Source organism: Pituophis catenifer, unplaced genomic scaffold, assembly GCF_029215685.1.
Source record: "Pituophis catenifer annectens isolate HBS135680 unplaced genomic scaffold, rPitCat1.0.hap2 SCAF_13, whole genome shotgun sequence".
Classification (NCBI taxonomy): domain Eukaryota; kingdom Metazoa; phylum Chordata; class Lepidosauria; order Squamata; family Colubridae; genus Pituophis; species Pituophis catenifer.
Genome location: NW_027256893.1, coordinates 8,498,894 through 8,518,220, shown reverse-complemented (window position 1 = coordinate 8,518,220; position 19,327 = coordinate 8,498,894). Strand labels below are relative to the sequence as shown.

At 43.5% G+C, this 19,327-nt stretch overlaps 2 protein-coding genes across 2 annotated transcripts in view; both read right to left on the bottom strand.

Annotated features, from left to right (window-relative positions):
- Nucleotides 1-539: 539 nt before the first annotated feature.
- GCSH (glycine cleavage system protein H) lies at nucleotides 540-10,643 on the bottom strand. The gene is made up of 5 exons (XM_070953000.1): nucleotides 10,417-10,643; nucleotides 6,947-7,026; nucleotides 4,245-4,308; nucleotides 1,748-1,879; nucleotides 540-1,243 (listed from the first exon to the last, which is right to left on the bottom strand). Exons 1-5 carry the CDS (start codon nucleotides 10,580-10,582, stop codon nucleotides 1,146-1,148), a joined length of 540 nt encoding a protein of 179 aa, XP_070809101.1. The 5' UTR covers nucleotides 10,583-10,643; the 3' UTR covers nucleotides 540-1,145.
- A 2,439-nt stretch (nucleotides 10,644-13,082) lies between these two features.
- Nucleotides 13,083-19,327, bottom strand: part of PKD1L3 (polycystin 1 like 3, transient receptor potential channel interacting) — a 79,419-nt gene continuing 73,174 nt past the window's right edge. The window contains exons 42-45 of the mRNA XM_070953201.1: nucleotides 18,262-18,472; nucleotides 15,968-16,069; nucleotides 13,648-13,779; nucleotides 13,083-13,211 (exon numbers count right to left, since the gene is read on the bottom strand). Coding sequence (XP_070809302.1) covers nucleotides 13,083-13,211; nucleotides 13,648-13,779; nucleotides 15,968-16,069; nucleotides 18,262-18,472 — 574 coding nt within the window. The remainder of the gene's footprint in view (nucleotides 13,212-13,647; nucleotides 13,780-15,967; nucleotides 16,070-18,261; nucleotides 18,473-19,327) is intronic.

Genomic DNA, 19,327 nt, shown 5'->3' with positions numbered 1-19,327 from the left:
CATTTTGTATATTTTTGTAGTAGTGTACATTTTTGCTGACTCCAAATTATGACTCCTATTTACGACGGTTGCTGTATCCCTGGGTCATGCCATCCCGTTTTGCAAACCTTCTAAAGCAAAGTCAGTGGGAAAGCCAGATTCATTTAACAACCGTCACTAACTTAATGACTGCGGTGATTCACTTAACAGCTGTGGCAAGAAGACTAATGCCGGCACTTCAGGGAACTTGCTTTCCCTATCCGTGCCAGCCTGCATCTTCTTTCTTCACTGTCCCTACAAGACAGCTATGATCCCTAGGGATCCCCAGAATCGGCTGGGATTTCGGTGCTCTTCTGGAGCTCCAGAATCCACACTGTATCGCCCGATGCCGGCCACGCATCGGCCACACATATTTGTGGTCGTAAAACAAGGACTGCCTGTACGGAGGCCCCAAGATTTGACTTTCAAACTTTCCAATAAACTACAAGGTCGAATGCACCGCCTCAGTCTTACCCACCACTTAACTATTAAGCTACAACGGGAACAACAAACAAACTTGGTAAAGTCAGGATTTTTTATTAACTTCTGTTATCTTATCTGTTGCGAGGCAGGAAGGGTTAGCCGGAGGTCTCCATGCCTCCAGCCCAACACTTGCACTTTTAAACCATCTAATCTCTTGAGGACTTTCACTAATACCAAAGGCAGCAGGACAGCTTCTGGTAGATGCCCAAAAACAAGACGGCCGGGGAAAGAGGGCGGACAAAGAAAAGCAAGAAAATCTGTACAAATAAAAATTAGATGTTTGGGATTAAGGACGTTGCATCATCTTCCAGATCTATTTTATCAACCTACTGGGTTCATTTCAGGAACAAAGGTCATTCTAGCCCAGAAGGCATGATGGACTTCAAACCTTGAAATTATATTCATCAGGAACGGAGGGGAGAAAAATCGAAACTATTCCTGATTCTTGCCTACTCAGAAAAGTCACAAACGTTTTTTTGATTTACGGACGTTTGTGGACTGCCTTTAACGCAGTTGGAAGAAAGGCAGTGCTTTTTTCCTTTCAAAATTTCCTCAACCAGCTGCTGCGCCAACTTCTCCAGTAATTTGGGGCCATCTACGTCAAAGAAAGTAGTGGGTACTGGCTCAGCTTGGCACCTTTTAGCTTATTCCTCGATGGATTTGATGTATTTTTCATACGCATCTTCAGTCAAGAGGTCGTCCAGTTCAGAAGGATTATCCACCGTCATTTTGATAAGCCAACCTGTGAGCCAAAAACAAACAAACAAACAATCAAATTAGGGTTTGTATGTGTGTGTGTGTGTTTTTTTTAAATAAGCACCAAGATATCCAGGGCTCCTGTAGTTCTACTGTGTTTCCCCCAAAATAAGACCCTGTCTTATATTTTTTTGAACCCCGAAATAAGTGCTTGGCCTTATTTTCGGGGAGGTCTTATTATTTTGGGATGCGTGGAGCAAGACGGGGCTCCTCTTGCCGTCTTACCTGATTTCCAGCTCTGTCTCCCTAACCCTAACCAGAGGAAATGGCGGGGACCAGCTGCACATGCGTTTAAATATTTTCAGGGAGGGCTTATTTTCAGGGGGGGGGCTTATTTTAGCACATGCGTTCAGGGGATGTCTTATTTTAGGGGAAATAGGGTAGTAAATGCTACTCTTAGGTCCAATGGCTTCTAGTCTTAACTCTACAGGTTTCTTTCTGCAAAACTACTGTTCGCAATCCTTTGGAAAACGGGGATTCCTTCTCTTACCATCTTGGTAACAAGATTTGTTGACGAGTCCAGGATTATCAGCAAGGGCGGTGTTAATTTCTGTGACTTCTCCTGTGATGGGAGAGTAGATTTCACTAGCAGCCTTCACACTTTCCAAGGCTCCAAATTCATCTGGAACATTAAATGGGAAAAGGCCTTGGTACAGAAATCCCAAAACGAGAATTTGCATTTGTATAATATGTCATGCTACAAGTGGCTGCCGGATTAATGGCAGACTACACACACACACACACACACATACACACCTGCTCTCCACCTGTCCATCTTTCTTTTTTGCTAATCATATAGCTGTATTTCTCATTGTGTTCTTTCAATATTTATTTCTGGTTCTATTACCTTCTCTTCATGCTCTTTTCATTTCTTCCTTTTTATTGTTATTAGCCATCCAGAGTAGCCCAATATAGCAAGATAGGCGGCAAATAAATTTAACAAAATAATAGTAGTAGTAATAATAATAATAATAATAATAATAATAATAATAATAATAATAATAATAATAATAATAATAATAAAAAAAATTATTTATTATTTATTAATTCAATTTGTATGCCGCCCCTCTCCGAAGACTCAGAGCGGCTCACAATGCATTTAAAATCATTATAAAAAAACATTTAAAAATTAAAAACATTAAAAACATTAAAAACATAATAATAATAATAATAATAATAATAATAATAATAATAATAATAATAATAATAATAATAATAATACCTGGGACACTGGCAGCAACCATTAGCACCAGTCAATGATATTTGTGATGCATTTTGGAATGTTCAGTTGACTGAGTTTCATGTTTAATGAATAAAGTAAGTAATACAAATAAAAATAATAGGTAGACAAAAATGCCAAATCTGAACATCTGGCTGACTCTGTGACAAACCCTAATGGGTACCTCGGGTGCAGCCCCAAAACAACTGGAGCCCTACTTGAACAAGGTCAGCATTGACCAACTCACAATCGGTCAATGGCACAAGGCGGCTTTACTCAGAACAGCTTCCATCCTGCAATGGTTTATCTGTAACACTATCAAACATCCACATCTGCCTATCCAACTTGTCCTTAGAAAGGACTCAACGAGCAGTCAAAAAATGCCAAATCCAGTCTTGAACATCTGGCTGATTGTGCAACGAAGCATAATAATAATAATAACAACTATAAATCTGCAGCTATGGAACCAATCTAGTCATTGTCCTACTCCTAGTGCTTGTCCTATCAACAGAAGCTGGTAGTAGCTTAGTAAGGTGTTCACTCTCTCTCTCTCTCTGGAGGTTTAAGAGCTGCATGCATTTGGGGGATGGGAAGGTCCATTGGTAAAGGTAACAGTTCCCCTCGCGCATATGTGCTAGTCGTTCCTGACTCTAGGGAGCAGTGCTCATCTCCGTTTCAAAGCCGAAGAGCCAGCGCTGTCCGAAGACGTCTCCGGGTCATGTGGCCGGCATGACTCAACACCAAAGGCGCACGGAACGCTGTTACCTTCCCACCAAAGGTGGTCCCTATTTTTCTACTTGCATTTTTTACGTGCTTTCAAACTGCTAGGTTGGCAGAAGCTGGGACAAGAAACGGGAGCTCACCCCATTACGCGGCACTAAGGATTCGAACCACTGAACTGCCAACCTTTCGATTGACAAGCTAAACGTCTTAGCCACTGAGCCACCACATCCCACGGGACGGTCCATACAGTCTTGCTAAACAAGCACATTTAGTTCTTTCCTTTATTCCCTCTCATCGTCCTCCTGTGGCCTTACTCCCAAGTCGACCCTTATTCTTTAGCTGTTTCCTTCTTCTGGCAACTCTGCGCATGCGCACGCTGGGAACAGGCTCCAACTGTTTGTCTGCCTCACTGATGTCTGACTCCGAAGGCAGCTGATAACTGTCAGATGGCCCTGGCCCCCTCTCTGCCTCTAACGTAGAGCCCTTGTCAGAGCCTTCCCCAGACTTTTTTTTTTTTTTTGCTTTAATTTATATGCCGCCCTTCTCCGGAGACTCAGGGCGGCTTACAGTGCGTTAAGCAATAGCCTTCATACTTTTGTATATTTATACAAAGTCAGCTTATTGCCCCCTCATTTTACCTACCTTTGAAAGGATGGAAGGCTGAGTCAACCTTGAGCCTGGTGAGATTTGAACATGCAGTAATTGCAAGCAGCAGATGTTAATAACAGTGCTTTAGTCCACTGTGCTACCAAGGCTCTTCAGGACCCATGTTCCTCCCCAACCTTCTCACTGTCCGAATCTGGGTGGGCCACAACACATAACTTGTTTCTCCTCTTGACACCTTGTAAGGCAAAGAACTGGGGGCTGGGATGGGGAGAGGTCTGTTATTTAATGTAAAGAAAAAAAAATATTTGGGGCGCAGCCGTATCCTTAAAAAAAAGCCTAAAGTAACTTTATTCCTCCAAAGTTGAGATTGCTGTCTAATGTTACATTTATGTTTAGGGGGGAGGCAAGATTTAAAAAAAAAAAAAAGAATAAAGCTTACCTTGTTTGTTCAGCTTTGTTCCAATTTCTGGAAGGCTGCAATAAACAACATCCCCTAATGCTTCCTGAAATGAAAAGTTCCCGCATCAGCCATGATTTAAAGAAGTGGAAACCGCTGTGGAAAGAAAGTTGAGCATCTTCTTGGTGGAATTTAAGCAGAAAACAAACGTCTATGGAGATTCTCAGTCCTCCAGGCCATGATTGCCCCAAAGATGGTTTGTTTTTTTTCAGCTTCTTGGATGAGAAGCAAAACGTTTTCGAAGAAAAACCAGGCAGTCCAGTTGCCTCTTGAAAAAGCACCTTTGGGACAGTGGTGAAATATAACATTTGTTCTGTGGGCATGGCTTGGTGGGAGGGGGGGGAAATGTGACTGGGTGGGTGTGGCCAACTTTTTTTTTTTTAACTTTTAAAACCATTTTTTCTACAACCTATTCAGATCAGCAACTCAGCTGAGGATCAGCAACTCAGCTGGGATCGTCAGAGGCTTTTAAAAGCATTTTTTCTACAACCTCTTCGCCCGAAGAGGTTGTAGAAAAAATGCTTTTAAAAGCCTCTGACGATCCCAGCTGAGCCGCACAATTATCAGAGGCTTTTTTTTTTTTTTTTACACTTTTAAAAGCATTTTTTCGGCTGAAGAGGTTGTAGAAAAAATGCTTTAAATTTTTTTTAAAAAAAGCCTCTGATGATTGCGCGGCTCAGCTGGGCATGGGGGTGGGGTCAGGGATTTTTGTTACCAGTTCTCCAAACCACCCACCGCCATCGCTACCGGATCAGGTGATCCGGTCCGAACTGGGAGCATTTCACCCCTGGTTTAATGGCTAAGGCTCCATGCTAGGGAGAATAGAGAGTTCATGCTAGAGAGAATAGGAGAGAGAGTAGGAGAATCTGCTCCAGCAATTTACCTCTTTGCAGCAAGCAGCAGAGCCCCGTGCAAAACAGCTGAGAGCAATTCAGCTAAGAGTCAGGAGGCCGATCCAATCAACTTGTGCTAATTAGGCTGTGCTGAAGCTGAAAGGAGCTGTTTTTTCTTATTGTTTGCTTGCAAGCAGGTAACTGCTGCGAGGCACAGGCCAAAGGGTGGGGCCAGTGAGTGGGCGGGGCTACATTTGTCTTAGCCACGAAAGCCAGCTGAGTGACTTTGGGCCAATCACCAGGAGACTGTGAGTTCGAGTTCTATCTTAGCCTCAAAAGCCAGCTGGTGGATGATTTTGTACCAGTCACTCTCTCTCTCTCAGGCCAACTCACCTCACCGGGTTGTTGTTGTTGTTGTGGGGAAAACAGGAGGATGGAGTTGTGTTGGATATTGTTGCCACCTTATTTGTAAAAATAATAAAGGCGGGATGCAAACAAACAAACAAAGATAAATAAAGCCTTGAAACAGCTTCAAGAACTGCAACTTGCAAAATTCCTCACCAATCCAGTGGTCTCCAGCCGAGGGTGCTCAAAGCAAGCAGATCCTGTTGTGTTGTGTTTCACAAACATAAGAACAGCCATTGACATTAAGGAAGTGCTGCTTTCCCACTTGGGACAATGTCAGGTTGACTTTGAAATGCTGACATAATAAAACAGCCTTAGGTTCCTTCTTAGTTGCTGCATGGACCCCACAAGTACATCTTTCACACCTCCCAGACGCTCGCTCCTTTGATCATATTTGTCAGAAATTATCGGCGTCACTGTCAACCAGTTTAAGATGAAAGCATGCCAAAAAAAAAAAATCTGCCCAGAAAACCCTAAAATGAGATTTGAGGGAAATACCGTATTTTTTGGAGTATAAGACGCACCTACCTTTTTTGGTGAGGAAAAGAAGAAAAAGAAATCTCCCTCTGCCTCTGAGCAATTTTGCCTCCTTGCAGCAAACCGCAAACAGCCTGCTTTACTTTCATTTTCGTTTTCAGCATAGCTTGATTAATACAAGGGGGAAAAAAATCTGCTCCAGCAATTTACCTCCTTGCAGCAAGCAGTAGAGCCCTGCGCAAAACAGCTGAGAGCAAATCAGCTGAGAATTGGGAGGCCGATCCAATCAACTTATGCTAATTAGGCTGTGCTGAAGCTGAAAGGAGCTGTTTTTTCTTGCTGTTTGCTTGCAAGGAGGTAACTGCTGCGAGGCAGAGGCCAAAGGGTGGGGGCCAGTGGGTGGGCGGGGCTACATTTGGTGTATAAGACGCACCTAAATTTTCACCCCTTTTTAGGGGGAAAAAGGTGCGTCTTATACTCTGAAAAATACGATAAGTAGGATATCTTGGCCCCCTATCCATGGATTTGGGACAGCCTTACCCATTTTTGGGACTACTGTCCAGCCAACTGAAGCCTTCATCCTCTCCACTAAAATATTAAGTTACAGGTAGTCCTTCTGGGAGTTGAAGTCCACAAGTCTTAAAGTTGCCAAGGTTGGAGACCCCTGATCTAAAGGCTGCCTGGCCTTCTCTTACATTATGAATGCATTTTCTCCAATGAACCAATCAGAAACCAATAGAAACTTTCAGGCACGATCCCATCTCAGGTTCTAAGGGTTTTTTTTGGGATGAGGCCAAGCCAATGAGGCACAGCCAGGGCATTTCAATCCTGTTTTCCAGGCAGGCGCCTCCGAGGTCCAAGTCCACAAATTGGCTTTGCAGGCAGAAACGGCAGTTGGCACAATCGAGAAATCAAAGAGCAAGGCCAACCGACAATGCCAAGATCTCCCGGGAGGGCAGAAAACAGTACCTGTGCAAAGTTGCTAATTCCTATCGTTCCAATTCCGTTTTCGACGGCGATCCATTCGTGCTTGTCTGTAAACCGACGAGCTAAAACAAAAAACAACCAATGGGTCAATTTTAAGGCTCTGTATTTGCATATCCCTCTGCAATCCTACTTATGTTCTTCTAGTATAAACCCCGAAACTTAAACTTGAGCTAGGAAACCCTTTATGTGTGGCGTAACTGGTAAATGATATTTAAGAATTATTGTTTATGTATTCATATCGGCTTAGTTTATACCCCGTCTGATCAAAATCAAACTTTGTCAAACATTCAACCCCTGCTAGACGCAGCTTTCGCTTTCTACAATACTCATACTTTGCTTCCCCTTCTGCGCGGACAGTACGTATCTCTCTACATGCTTCATTATTCTACATTACGAAGACGATGAGTATAATTTTTATTATATTAGAGCCTTGGGAAAGGTAGAAAGAGAGAAACAAAGGGAATAACCACCAGCAAGGAGGATGGATTTGATTACAGTATAGAAGGGAAAACTATGGAAAGAGATGAAGGATCTGGTGGGGGTGGAGTGGGCAGATCACCTTGCAGGAGATCTCACTAACCTTCCCAGACATGACTCTGCATCAGATCTGGGATCAAGTGGCATTATGCAACCTGTGGCATGGATGTATTGTTTCTCATATATGTGCTGTGCTCGCCCAGATTATTTTATTTTATTATTTTAATTATTTTTAATGTTTGATTTCGGGGCTTTGTTATTTGTTAATTGTTTTAATTTTATGAGTTGCGCCGTGTGAGTACACACTACTATATATGGTGATATGGTGGCTAAGAAATTAAATGACTGCACACCTATGAGATGGCTTTAAAGTTGCAACTGAATTGGTGGCACGGAACTGATCAATTTGTAAAACCCGTCCACAATTTGCAAAGGCACACTTTTCGCTCATATTCAACATAATAGTAGAGAGGGATAAATAAGGCACTAAATAACAGAAAGCAAGCAAGCAGAGATTTTGATCTCTTAACACAATCACACACTCCCAATTAATACTATTTTCTTAAAGGCCCCTTCACTGTCCTGCCCTCTTCTCTTTGCACTGCTTCCTTTCCAGCTGACACAATTCCACAACTGACCAAACTCCGTGTTCTTCTGAACCAATTTGCAGGAGATATCAAGGGCATCTCCGGGTGCGTTTTATTGCAAAAATAATAACATAACACTCCATCTAGCTAACCACCCACACAATATGTTTGTCTTTATAGAATCGCAGAGTTGAGTGGGGGCCATTTTGGTGATTAAACTCAACTCCATCAAGGCTGGAATTCAAACGAAATCATCCCGAAGAAATTGCAACCCAACCTCTCTTTGAACTTGTGTAGATATGGAGAGACCACCACTTTCCTTAAGAAATGGTTGAAAGACCAGGTAAGGGACAAATCCTCATTTCAGATTATCTATATGATTGCTACGAGTCAACAGCCATAATCACTATCAAATTGGCCTTATTGCTGGGAATGTTTTTCCAAACTTTGAACAGGAAACTCTCTTCAAAACTTGGAAAACCCTAACAAGTCTTCTTCCGTGACTCACGGCTAAAAGCTGAATATTTCCAATTCTCTGTCTCCTTTAATCCCACACGTTACTGCACGTATCAAAAAGTATAAAGATACGGTAGTTTATGTGCTTAGATCTTGCACAAGAGCAAGCCAACATTGTTTGCAAAACCCAGTTAATGCCTCAGGATCCGCAACCAGTCTCCCGTTTGCTTTTCAATATCCCAATGCATGCCAATGTCCCAAATCCAAATAAATTTTTTGCGGTTTGATTGATTGTTAGCCAGCCTTTAATACTTTATAAGCGACTCAGGGCCGCAAATATACCTAATACTCCTTCCTCCTCCTATTTCCCCCCCCCACAACAACAATAACCCTGTGAGGTGGGTTGGGCTGAGAAACTGGAACTGGCCCAAAGTCATCCAAACCAGCTCTCCTGCCCAATTTCTCCAACACATTTCTCTGCACTCCTGGGAAGGAATGAGAGGTGGCCTAGAATTCAGAGTTATGTATTGGAAAGGGGGGATACTATGCTACAATGCACTTCATAGTAACATTTAGCTGCTTGAAAGACTATTATTCTTCTCTTCCTTCCTAGTATCTATCTCTTCCCACTTCTGACTATAACCATGTTGCTTGTATCTTTCGATTTATATTGTTTTTATTTGTTTCCTAGTATGATTTGATAGCTTATTGGTAACCTTGACTATCACTATGTGTTGTATCTTTTTATTCTTGATGAATGTATTTTTTTCTTTTATGTACACTGAGAGCGTATGCACCAAAGACAAATTCCTTGTGTGTCAATAAAGAATTCTATTCTATTCTCATAATAAGGGCAGCAAGGATAGTATTTGCACAGAATTTTTTATATATATAAAATGTAGAATTTGCCTGAACAACTAATCCAACCTGTCTTTTGGGGAAATGACACTGTCGGTTCGATTATGTATTGGAATTTTGAAAAAGAAAACCATAATAAAAATATATTATAAAAAAAAAAGAGGAAGAACTGATAAGAAAAATCTTGGAATGTGCAGAGATGGACAAATTAACAAAAGAGATAAAAGAAAAGAAGGAAACAGGATATTATTTAGGATGGAACAAATGGTACGATTGGCTGAGAAGTAGAAACAGCAAATAAGAACGACTGGGAAAGTGTTATAAAGCGGAGGATGTTAGAAAAATAATATATAGTTACAATATTATATGTGAAGGATTGCCTAGAGGAATAAGGAGACTATAAAGACAAATATATGCAAAAGAAGAGTTAGGAGAAAATACAAATGATAGAAGAACACCGACTTGAAACTGTTGTAAAAAGGAAATAGACGTTTTATGTTTGTGTTTGTTTTGTTTTTAAAAAGAGAAATAACAATAACAATTATTATTTTTTAAAAAAATTCTATTCTATTCATTTAGGATCTTAGCCTTGCTTGGAGATCAAATTTATTTGTTTTTGTTTTTTTCCACCCTGCGTTGCACGACGGTCCTATCCAGGAAGCCCAACTTCCTGGGTGCGCTGCCCACGCGTGGAAGCAAAAGGCCCGGTGACTTGCAGGACGGATTCCCGGGAAGCCGAAATGCAAACGCCCCCGCTCTCCCCGAAGCGTGCAACTCAGCCCTCGAGCTGCACGGATTATGCGACCTGCCCGGTTTGCGCGGCCGACTCGGCCAAAATCCGGGGCCCCGAGCCGTGCAGGGCGGCAAGCGCGCTGCCCGAGAGGCGGAGAGGCCTCCGGCTAAGCGCAATCGGTGCTCGGGGCTTTGGCTGCGATCCCTCGGCGCGCTTGGATCGGGAGCAGAGCGAGCCAAAGGGGCCGGGTGGTTCCCGCCGCGCGCTTTGGCGCACGCCAGCCTCTCCATTGCAATGGCGCAAAGAGAGCTCCGGCTCCCCGCCCGCTTGCCCACCCTTACCGGCGAGCAGCAACGCAGGGCTGGTGCTGAGCCGCCGGGCCTCGGGGCTGCGGACGATTCTGCTCCCGCTGCTCCCGGGCCAACTCAGCAAGGATCCGCGCGGCCCGGCCGCTGCGCCAAGCCCGACCCTCCGCAAGGCTCGCCAAGCCGTCGCCGCCACTGCCATCGCGGGGGCCGCTCCGCGAAGAGGCGGCCCGGGCCGGAGGGCAAAAGCAGCCGGGGAAGAGGAGGGGAGGGGAAGGGAGGGAGGAGGCGGGCCTTCCCGGCCCGAAGGAGGCTCCTTGGCCGGGCGAAGGGAAGGGAAGAGCCGCCGCGCCGGGCGGAGTCGCTGCGCGCCGCTGCGGAGAGATTGTGTGTGTCTCTGTGTGGTTTTTTTTCTCCTTCCTTTGTCCCACGCGGTGCGCTCTGGAGTGGAGGGACTACAATGCCCCTCTTCCCCGGCCTGCATAAAGGAAGTGTAAGATCCCAGAGGTTTCCCCGAGCCTCTGAGATGCCAAAGAGAGAGAGACTCGAGACTAGGCTTGCAAAAAAAAATACCAGCTTTTATTTATGGCCGTAACAAAAGCTGGGTGACAAAACTATATAGAATTTTTTTTTTTATTGGCCAAGTGTGGTTGGACACCCAAGGAATTTGTCTTGGTGCATACGCTCTCAGTGTACATAAAAGAAAAGATATCCAAAACATACAAACAAAATGTATGTAAGGAGTAGCCACCCCCCTGCGAGAATGGCTCAGAATATTATGTATATTTTACGCAGATAGAAACAAAAGTTTACCAAAGCGTTCTTTGTTCAGGCCCCTATCTCTGTCCATCTTATCTATGGAGTATTCCTATAACCTTGTGTAGGGACAGTCTACGTCCCCCACTTTGGCCAAATTGTCTATTCGGCAGAATGCTTTCAGGATTCTGAATTTATGAGGCAGGAAAACTCCCTACTCTGGTTCCTTTATCTATGGGGCCTGATATTCCTGGATAAAAGTCTCTTCTATATTTTCAAGGATGTGCCTAGCTTTGAAGCCGAGAATAAGCTGGGTTAAAAATCTTTTAATTGGGCAATTTTATGGGTAAGGGGTTTTAAATTGGGGAAGCCAAAGATAAATTTAATTTCGTTTTATAGTATTTTAATATTTGTATTGTGTGTTTTTAATTTTGGCTGTTCGCCGCCCCGAGTCCTTTGGGAGAGGGGGCAGTATAAAATTTTAAAAAATAAATAAATAAATAAAATAAATAGAAGGGAGACACAGCAGTGAAATAACAAACTGCGCACTAATGCCAACCAGTATTAAGGTTACATTTTAAGCTAGAATTAGTTCCTAACAACTAATTTCTGTCAGTATACAATAATACAAGCAGAAGCCAATAACAAAGTTTAATTCCTAATAAATGATATCTAGCAGTATATCATATCAGAAGCAAACAGCAAATATTGGTTTAATCAGTAACAATTATATTATGAGGCAATTCACAATAAAAGCAAATAGCCAACATTAGTTTGATTCATATACTCCTTCAGAAAAATCCAGGGAGCATCTGGGGCGGTGTATGTGAAGTTGGAGAAAGCGCCAGAATTGAACCTCTGACCAGAGAGGCTTTCTGCTGCTTCAAAGAAGAGCAACAAAGGAGAGAGAGGCAGCTGCAAAACTGCAAAAGCTCCCCATTTTTAGGGGATGGTGACCGCCCCTAAGCTGGGCCAAGTCAGATCTGGTTTATGGACTGGGATGGATTTGATATGGATTTGATATGGATTTGGCCAAACATCTGGGAGTTTATGGCCAGCCAGGTCCGAAGCCCCTTCAGAAAACTGTGCACGGATACAGATGCCAGCAGTCAAGCTGGATCTGAGGATACTCTGCTAGTTAGTCTTCAGTGTTGATAAACCTTTTTTTTTTTTTTACTTAAATTGTATCTCTTTATCAGTTTTTGTTTTTTAAAGCATTTGTCCCCAGTAGATTGCAACAAGTCTGTTTTCCTTAGAAAACCCAAATAAACATCCTCTTTTGTTCTCTGGAATGTAGGTTGGAATCCCCAGACAAAGGAATTTTGTTTTGAGGAATTATTTTGGCTAGAGAAAAAAAAATGGGTGAGAGATTTGTGAAGCACTTCCTATGCTCGTTTGCAATATTGCAAATCCGCTCCCCCAAAAAGGAGTGTTTTGTTTTTAACCTTTTACATTTTGTAATTATATTTACTGGGCCTGTTGTGGAAAATGTCATAGCACAAGGACTGATTCAGCCTTTCTTCTAAATCATTATGAATTTCTAGGGCCTTCCACTCACACATGATGACTTTTGAAGGAGAGTCAAACATTTCCACGGGGAAAATTTTTACAGGAGTATGAGACATGTCAGTTGCAAATTGATGCAGGTTTCTAATTTTAAATAAACTGAGCCACAATTATGCTTTAACACTTAACATTTATTATACCACACTGAGAAATAATGACCGGAAACAGCGGATAGTCATGCACATCCTAAAAGGGAAATCTGCTCTATATAGCTTAAAGTATTTTCACATTCAATTATTAAGAGATCAAATGAAGCTTTTGATTCCTAAAAATGGGTTCCCGTTTTCTACCACAGCATTTCACAAACCCAGAAATCACAATCTTTACAAGTAACACAATAGCTACAAATTCACATGAGAAGCAAAATCTTGGCTGAGCCATTAGATGTCATTCCCAGATGCTTGCAGCTGCTTGCCACAAACTGGAGTACAGTCATTTTTATATTTAATTCCAAGAAAACTGCACATTTTCTTCAGCAGGAGGTCCACTATCTCTTCTTCTTCTGAAGCCTTAAAAAAGAAAGAGAGAGAGAGAAATGTTATCAGTGTTACAATGCTGGATTCCTAGATAGAAAACCGTGTTTCTCAACCTTAGGAAAATTTAAGAGGCACTGACTTGGACTCCCAGAATTCCCCAGCCAGCTGGCTGAATTGACAGTGAATTGATGCCACAAAAATCAAGAAAAGAGAAAGAAATTCATCTTGCAAATCAAAACCTATTATTTAACGCAGAGCATCCTACCCTGATAATCTCTAGGTATGTTAAAATTCCAAGTTTCATTATTTCCTCCAACAAAAATGGCAGAAAAGCATTCTGCCAATCTTAAGACAGTTCCATCAACCACACTTGGTGGTGGTAAAGTTGCAGAGGACTCCAGAGGCCCTCAGGATACCCTTTGGGACTTTCTCAGGTCCCCCTTTAAACGCTGAGATCCGATGAACAAACCTGATAATGTTTCTGCTCCTCGCTAAAAGCCACCAGGATGACCGAAATGAAGAGGTTCAACACCACAAATGTCATAAAGATGATACAGGAACCGATTAAGAAGGACCCCAAGATAGGATTGTAATCCAAGACCTGTAATTCGAGAGATATTATTAAGTCTACGGGGAAAAAAATAGAAGAAAAAAAATGTTTTTATAAAGCTGCTTAAAAACTTTTGAGCAGGGCAGTAGCTGCTATGTTGCCTGAACAGGAATCCGATTCTGAATAGGAATCCAACTATCCTGTGTACATAGAACAGACCTATTTCAATGCTTATGATTTTATTTACCTGTACAGTTATTACTTTTGACATAAGTATGTTTTAATTGGCATAGCAATAAGTAAAATCTGTTTTTTTAAAATCCAATACATATATACATACATACCAGTGGTAGGTTTCAAATTTTTTTTACTACTGGTTCTGTGGGTGTGGCTTGGTGGGCATGGCATGGCTTGGTGGGCGTGGCTTGGTGGGCATGGCAGGGGAAGATTACTGCAAAATCCCCATTTCCTCCCAATCAGCTGGGACTTGGGAGGCAGAGAATTGATGGGGGCGGGGCCAGTCAGAATTTTTACTACCGGTTCTCCGAATTACTCAAAATTTCCACTACCGGTTCTTCAGAACTGGTCAGAACCTGTTGAAAGCTACCTCTGATACATACCTACATCACCACCATTGTCTTCATTTTAGCCATTGTCTACTGCAGGATGAAGGCCTCTTCTGCATATTTCCAACCTATACGGTCCTGAGCTTTCTTTTGCCAATTGGCCCAGCAATCCTCGCTAATATCTTCTATCCATTTTGTTTTAGGCCTGTTTCATGGATTCTTTTTATCAAGTGGGATCCATTCTATGACTGCCTTGGTCCACCTGCCATCAGTTCTTCTTGCTATGTGTCCAGTCCATTTTCATTTCAATTCTTTTACTCTCTTGATGTTACTGTATACTTTTGTTTGTTCTCTCATCCATCCATCCATCCATCCATAAAACCAAGGGTGAAATCCAGCAGGTTCTGGAGAACCGGTAGCGGAAATTTTGAGCAGTTCAGAGAACCGGCAAATACCAGCTCTGGCTGGCTCCAGAGTGGGGTGGGAATGGAGATTTTGCAATATCCTTCCCCCAGGAGTGGGGAAGGAATGGGGATTTTGCAGTATTCTTCCCCTGGAGTGGGGTGGGAATGGAGATTTTGCAGTATCCTTCTCCCAGGAGTGGGGTGGGAATGGAGATTTTGCAGTATCCTTCCCCTGCCATGCCCACCAAGCCACACTACGCCTCCAAGCCACGCCCACCGAACCGATAGTAAAAAAAAAATGGATTTCACCACTGCATAAAACCCATTCTAATAACAAGAAGAAGCTAACCCAATTTCCTGTAACCAAATTATTTTCCATTTATGGATTTCAGCTCCCAAAATTCTCAACAGGGGCTAATATGACTGAGTAACTCTGACACCAGATAGTTGAAGGGTATCAAGTTGGAGAGACTTAATGGTACGCTAGGTACAATCCTTTGCATGTATATGCAAAAATAAGCTTTGTTGTGTATGATAAGGATGCATAGATTTGCATCCCAAGTTAGTCTATATTTCAGTTTTGATTTTTTTTTTCCCCGGTGAGATGTTTTTCTCTTTCTCGATCTAAATCACGTTTCTCATCACAAGATTAGTCCAAATTTCTCCATGCTCTAAATAAACACTGTTTGATCTTTTCATTTCATTTATTTCAGTGGTGGGTTGCTCCTGGTTCGCCCCGGTTCGCCCACCTGCCCAGACATCATCAAAAACGCTCTGCGCCAGGGGTGAAATGCTCCCTGTTCGCACCGGATCGCCCGATCCGGTAGCAATGGCGGCGGGTGGTTCTACAACCTCTTCTGATGAAAAAATGCTTTTAAAAGTAAAAAAAAAAGCCTCTGATGATCGCACGGCTCAGCTGGGATCATCAGAGACTTTTCAAAGCATTTTTTTCTGCAACCTCTTAGTCGAAGAGATGGTAAAAAAATGCGTTGAAAAGTCTCTGACGATCCCAGCTGAGTTTCTGATCGGCAGAGAGGTTTTTCAAAGCATTAGAAAAAATGCTTTGAAAAGTTTTTTTTAAAAAAAAGTTGGCCACGCCCACCCAGTCACATTACACCCCCCCAAGCCACGCCCACAGAACCGGTAGTAACAGATTTTACACCCCTGCTCTGCGCATGCGCAGAAGCGCCGCACGCTCGTGCTACCGATAGCAAACTGGTAGTACCAGGATTTGAAACCCACTACTGCCTTATTTAGAAAATATCATACCTCTTCATAGTTGAAGATTCCTAACTGAAGACTGACCATAGTCTCAGCAGAATCAAAGAGAGTCTTGTATGAATTCAGTTTCCAGCCATATATTAGATTTGTCTGCATTTAAAACAAACCAAAAAAGTAATAATAATCTTAGATGCCAGGCATTTTATTTTTTTCTCCATAATATCTACTGCTCATTTTTTTTATTCTGACAGGAAGATATTCTGAGGAAACGGAATACGTTTGAGCCACTTTGATGGGAAACGCTTCTGATTAATTGATGGTCAAGGCAAATATAACCCCATGGCGAACCTATGGCACGCGGGCCACAGGTGGCATGCGGAGCCATATCGGTGGACATGCAAGCGTTGCCCTAGTTCAGCTCCGGTGCGCATCCGCATGCCGGCCAGCTGATTTTCGGGCCTTACGGGCTCACCAGAAGTCGGAAAACAAGCTATTTCCGGCCTCCGGGGGGGTGGGGAGGCCTGTTTTTCATTCTCCCCAGGCTCCAGAGCCTTTCTAGGAGCCTCCCCATCCCCCCAGAGGCCCTCCGGAGGCTGGAAACGGCCTGTTTGCCTACTTCCGGTGGGACCGGAAGTCAGGAAACGGGACGTTTCCAGCATCCAGAGGGACTCCCGGGGGTGGGGGTGGAGAAGTCCATTTTTGCCCTCCCCAGGCTCCAAGAAAGCCTCTGGAGCCTGGGGAGGGCAAAAAACGGGCCTACCGGGCCCACCCTACCATCACATACCAAAAGCGGGGGTCGTGCGGGGGAGTTGCAGGTGTATGCGCGGGGGGGCAGGATGCATTGAATTATGGGTGTGGCCATGTGTGCGACGCCCCCCACTTTTGGCACGTGACAGCAGAAACGTTCGCCATCACTGCCGTAGAATAAATAGTAGATAAAGTGTTTAACCAGCCTTCCCTCAGCTATTGAAGCTCCTCAGTGAACTTTGAGCCAGCTGCCCTGTCTTTAAGAGTACAAACAACCTCATAGTTGCAGGGAAAAAAAAATTTGGGGGCTGGGGAATGCTACATATGACATCTTGAGCTCCTGGAGGAAGGTCATGAAACTAATGAATGGATGAAATTAATGAATAATGAAAAAAAGAACTGTCAGCAGGCCGCTGAACAAGAAAGCCCAGTAAGATCCCTGCTGCCATTAAGCAGCTTACGCAGGCCCTCCTGTTGCTCACATTTCATCTGGTATGGATAAAATTGAACAAACAGCGCAACGACTTGTCTCCAGAAGTTGTGGGTGCTCCATAACTGGAGGTTTTTCAAGAAGAGATTGCACAGCCATCTGTCTGGAATGGGATAGGGCAGGGGTCAGCAACCTTAAACACTCAAAGAGCCACAGAGGCCCTAACCAGAAGCCCCCCATTCAATTCTGGAGCCGACCGGAAGTCCGGTTCCCCCACCATAGAGTCTCCTCCTAGCGCGGCATCCTTTTTCCTCTACCTGTCCTAACGGAAAGCCCTATCAATTGTGGAGCCGACTGGCGATAGGGAGCCGCAGCAGAGGGATGAAAGAGCCACCTGCGGCTCGAGAGCCGCGGGTTGCTGACCCCTGCCATAGATTAAAATGCTTGGAAAAACCTGGGCCTGGCTCTTTGCTTCAACATCTCTGTCAGCCCCGGAGGCCATCTTTTTCTTTGGGTCTTCAGGGCTGCCACACGTAGTGCTGTGGGAAACTGGGAAGGGGGAATTACAAAGAGCATAGGGACTGCATAGTGGAGATAGTTAGCCATAATAACATTCCTTTCTACATTTATTCTAGCTTTTAATCATATCACATTTTGTTAAAAAAAAACACCTATTTCTGTCTATCCTAACTTCTAAACATGTCATCCACCTAAAAGAAAAAAAAAGGGGGGGGAGAGATAATATCTCTCTAATATCCAGTTCACTCAGGATTTGAGGTTTGGTGAAAAAGTGTCCATTTTGTTCTAGAATTCTCTGCTTTATGAATAACCCATGTAACAGATTATTATTTTTTATTCTTTTTATTAATCATATTTCTATGCCGCCCACTCTCCAAGGACTCTGGGCGGCTTACACCAAAGACAGTATACTAAATAGCATATTGCCCCCCAACAATCTGGGTCCTCATTTTACCCACCTCGGAAGGATGGGAGGCTGAGTCAACCTTGAGCCGGTGAGATATGATCCGCTGATCTGCTGAACTAGCAGTCAGTTGAAGTAGCTGCAGTACAGCACTCTAACCACTGTGCCACCTCGGCTCATGCTATCTAAACTGAATAAACAAACATACAAGAAGGCCTGAGCCCAGCCTTCCGGACTACTCACAGCGATGGAATAAGCTAGGAACATGATGATAATCACGGTGGCAAATCCGGATATGTCCCCCCAGGCTCTCCGCAAGGTGGAGGTGATCATGTTCAATTTGGGATTGAGTCTCAACAAATGCCAAAGTTTCACGGTGGAAAGGAGCACCAGGAACGCAATCAGGTAGCCCAAAACTGCATCCACCGTAGCGGTTTGATTGAAGCTCACAAACCTACAAAGGAGATTCAGGGATTGTAATCAGCTGGCATGCAGCAGTGGGGAGGGAAGTCTTGGTGCCTTGCTTGTGGGAACTGCCATCCCAATCCATTGATCAGAGCATGGAAACTAGAGGATTGAGCCACGATTGGAGGAACCTAGGTTCAGCTTCTCAGTCAGTCACAAGCCACCTTAGATGATCCTGAGGGGTGGTGCTCATCTCTGTCTCCTAGGAGAGGAAGCCAGTGTTGTCCAAAGATGCTTCTGTGGTCATGTGGCCAGAACGACTATACACTTAAGCCACACAGAATGTGTTACCTTCCTACCAAAGTGGTACCTATTTATCTACTCACATTTGCATGCTTTCCAACTGCAATGTTGTCAAAAGCTGAGGCGAGTAACGGGCGCTCGCTCTATCACACAGTGCTTGGGTCTCGAACTGCCAACCTTCAGGTCAACAAGCCCAGTGTCTTAACTGCTCAGCCACTGCACATCAAACTACCCTACATCTTTCTAATAAAAGAAAAACTCACTTGATTATTGACTTATGTTTGGGTCACCTGCATAAGTGCTGCAAAGAAAAATTTCCCTGCCTTTACCTTAAAGACATTCTCATTCATCCTGCCTTCTATAACTAAATTCTCTGCAACCTCCCCAGTTTCTCGCACTTCAATCAAATCATCATGGCAGACATTTGGAAATAGTTTTTCCGAGGTTTTTTTTCCCAGCCAGGAGGCGAGAATAGCCAAGGAGGATGCACATGGTAGAAAGACACCAGCAAACAATCAAAGCAAAACAAAAATCGCCAAGAAAAATCTTCTCTGCCACTTCTTTTGCAAAAGAAAGAAGTCAGATGAAATAGTTTAGCTCA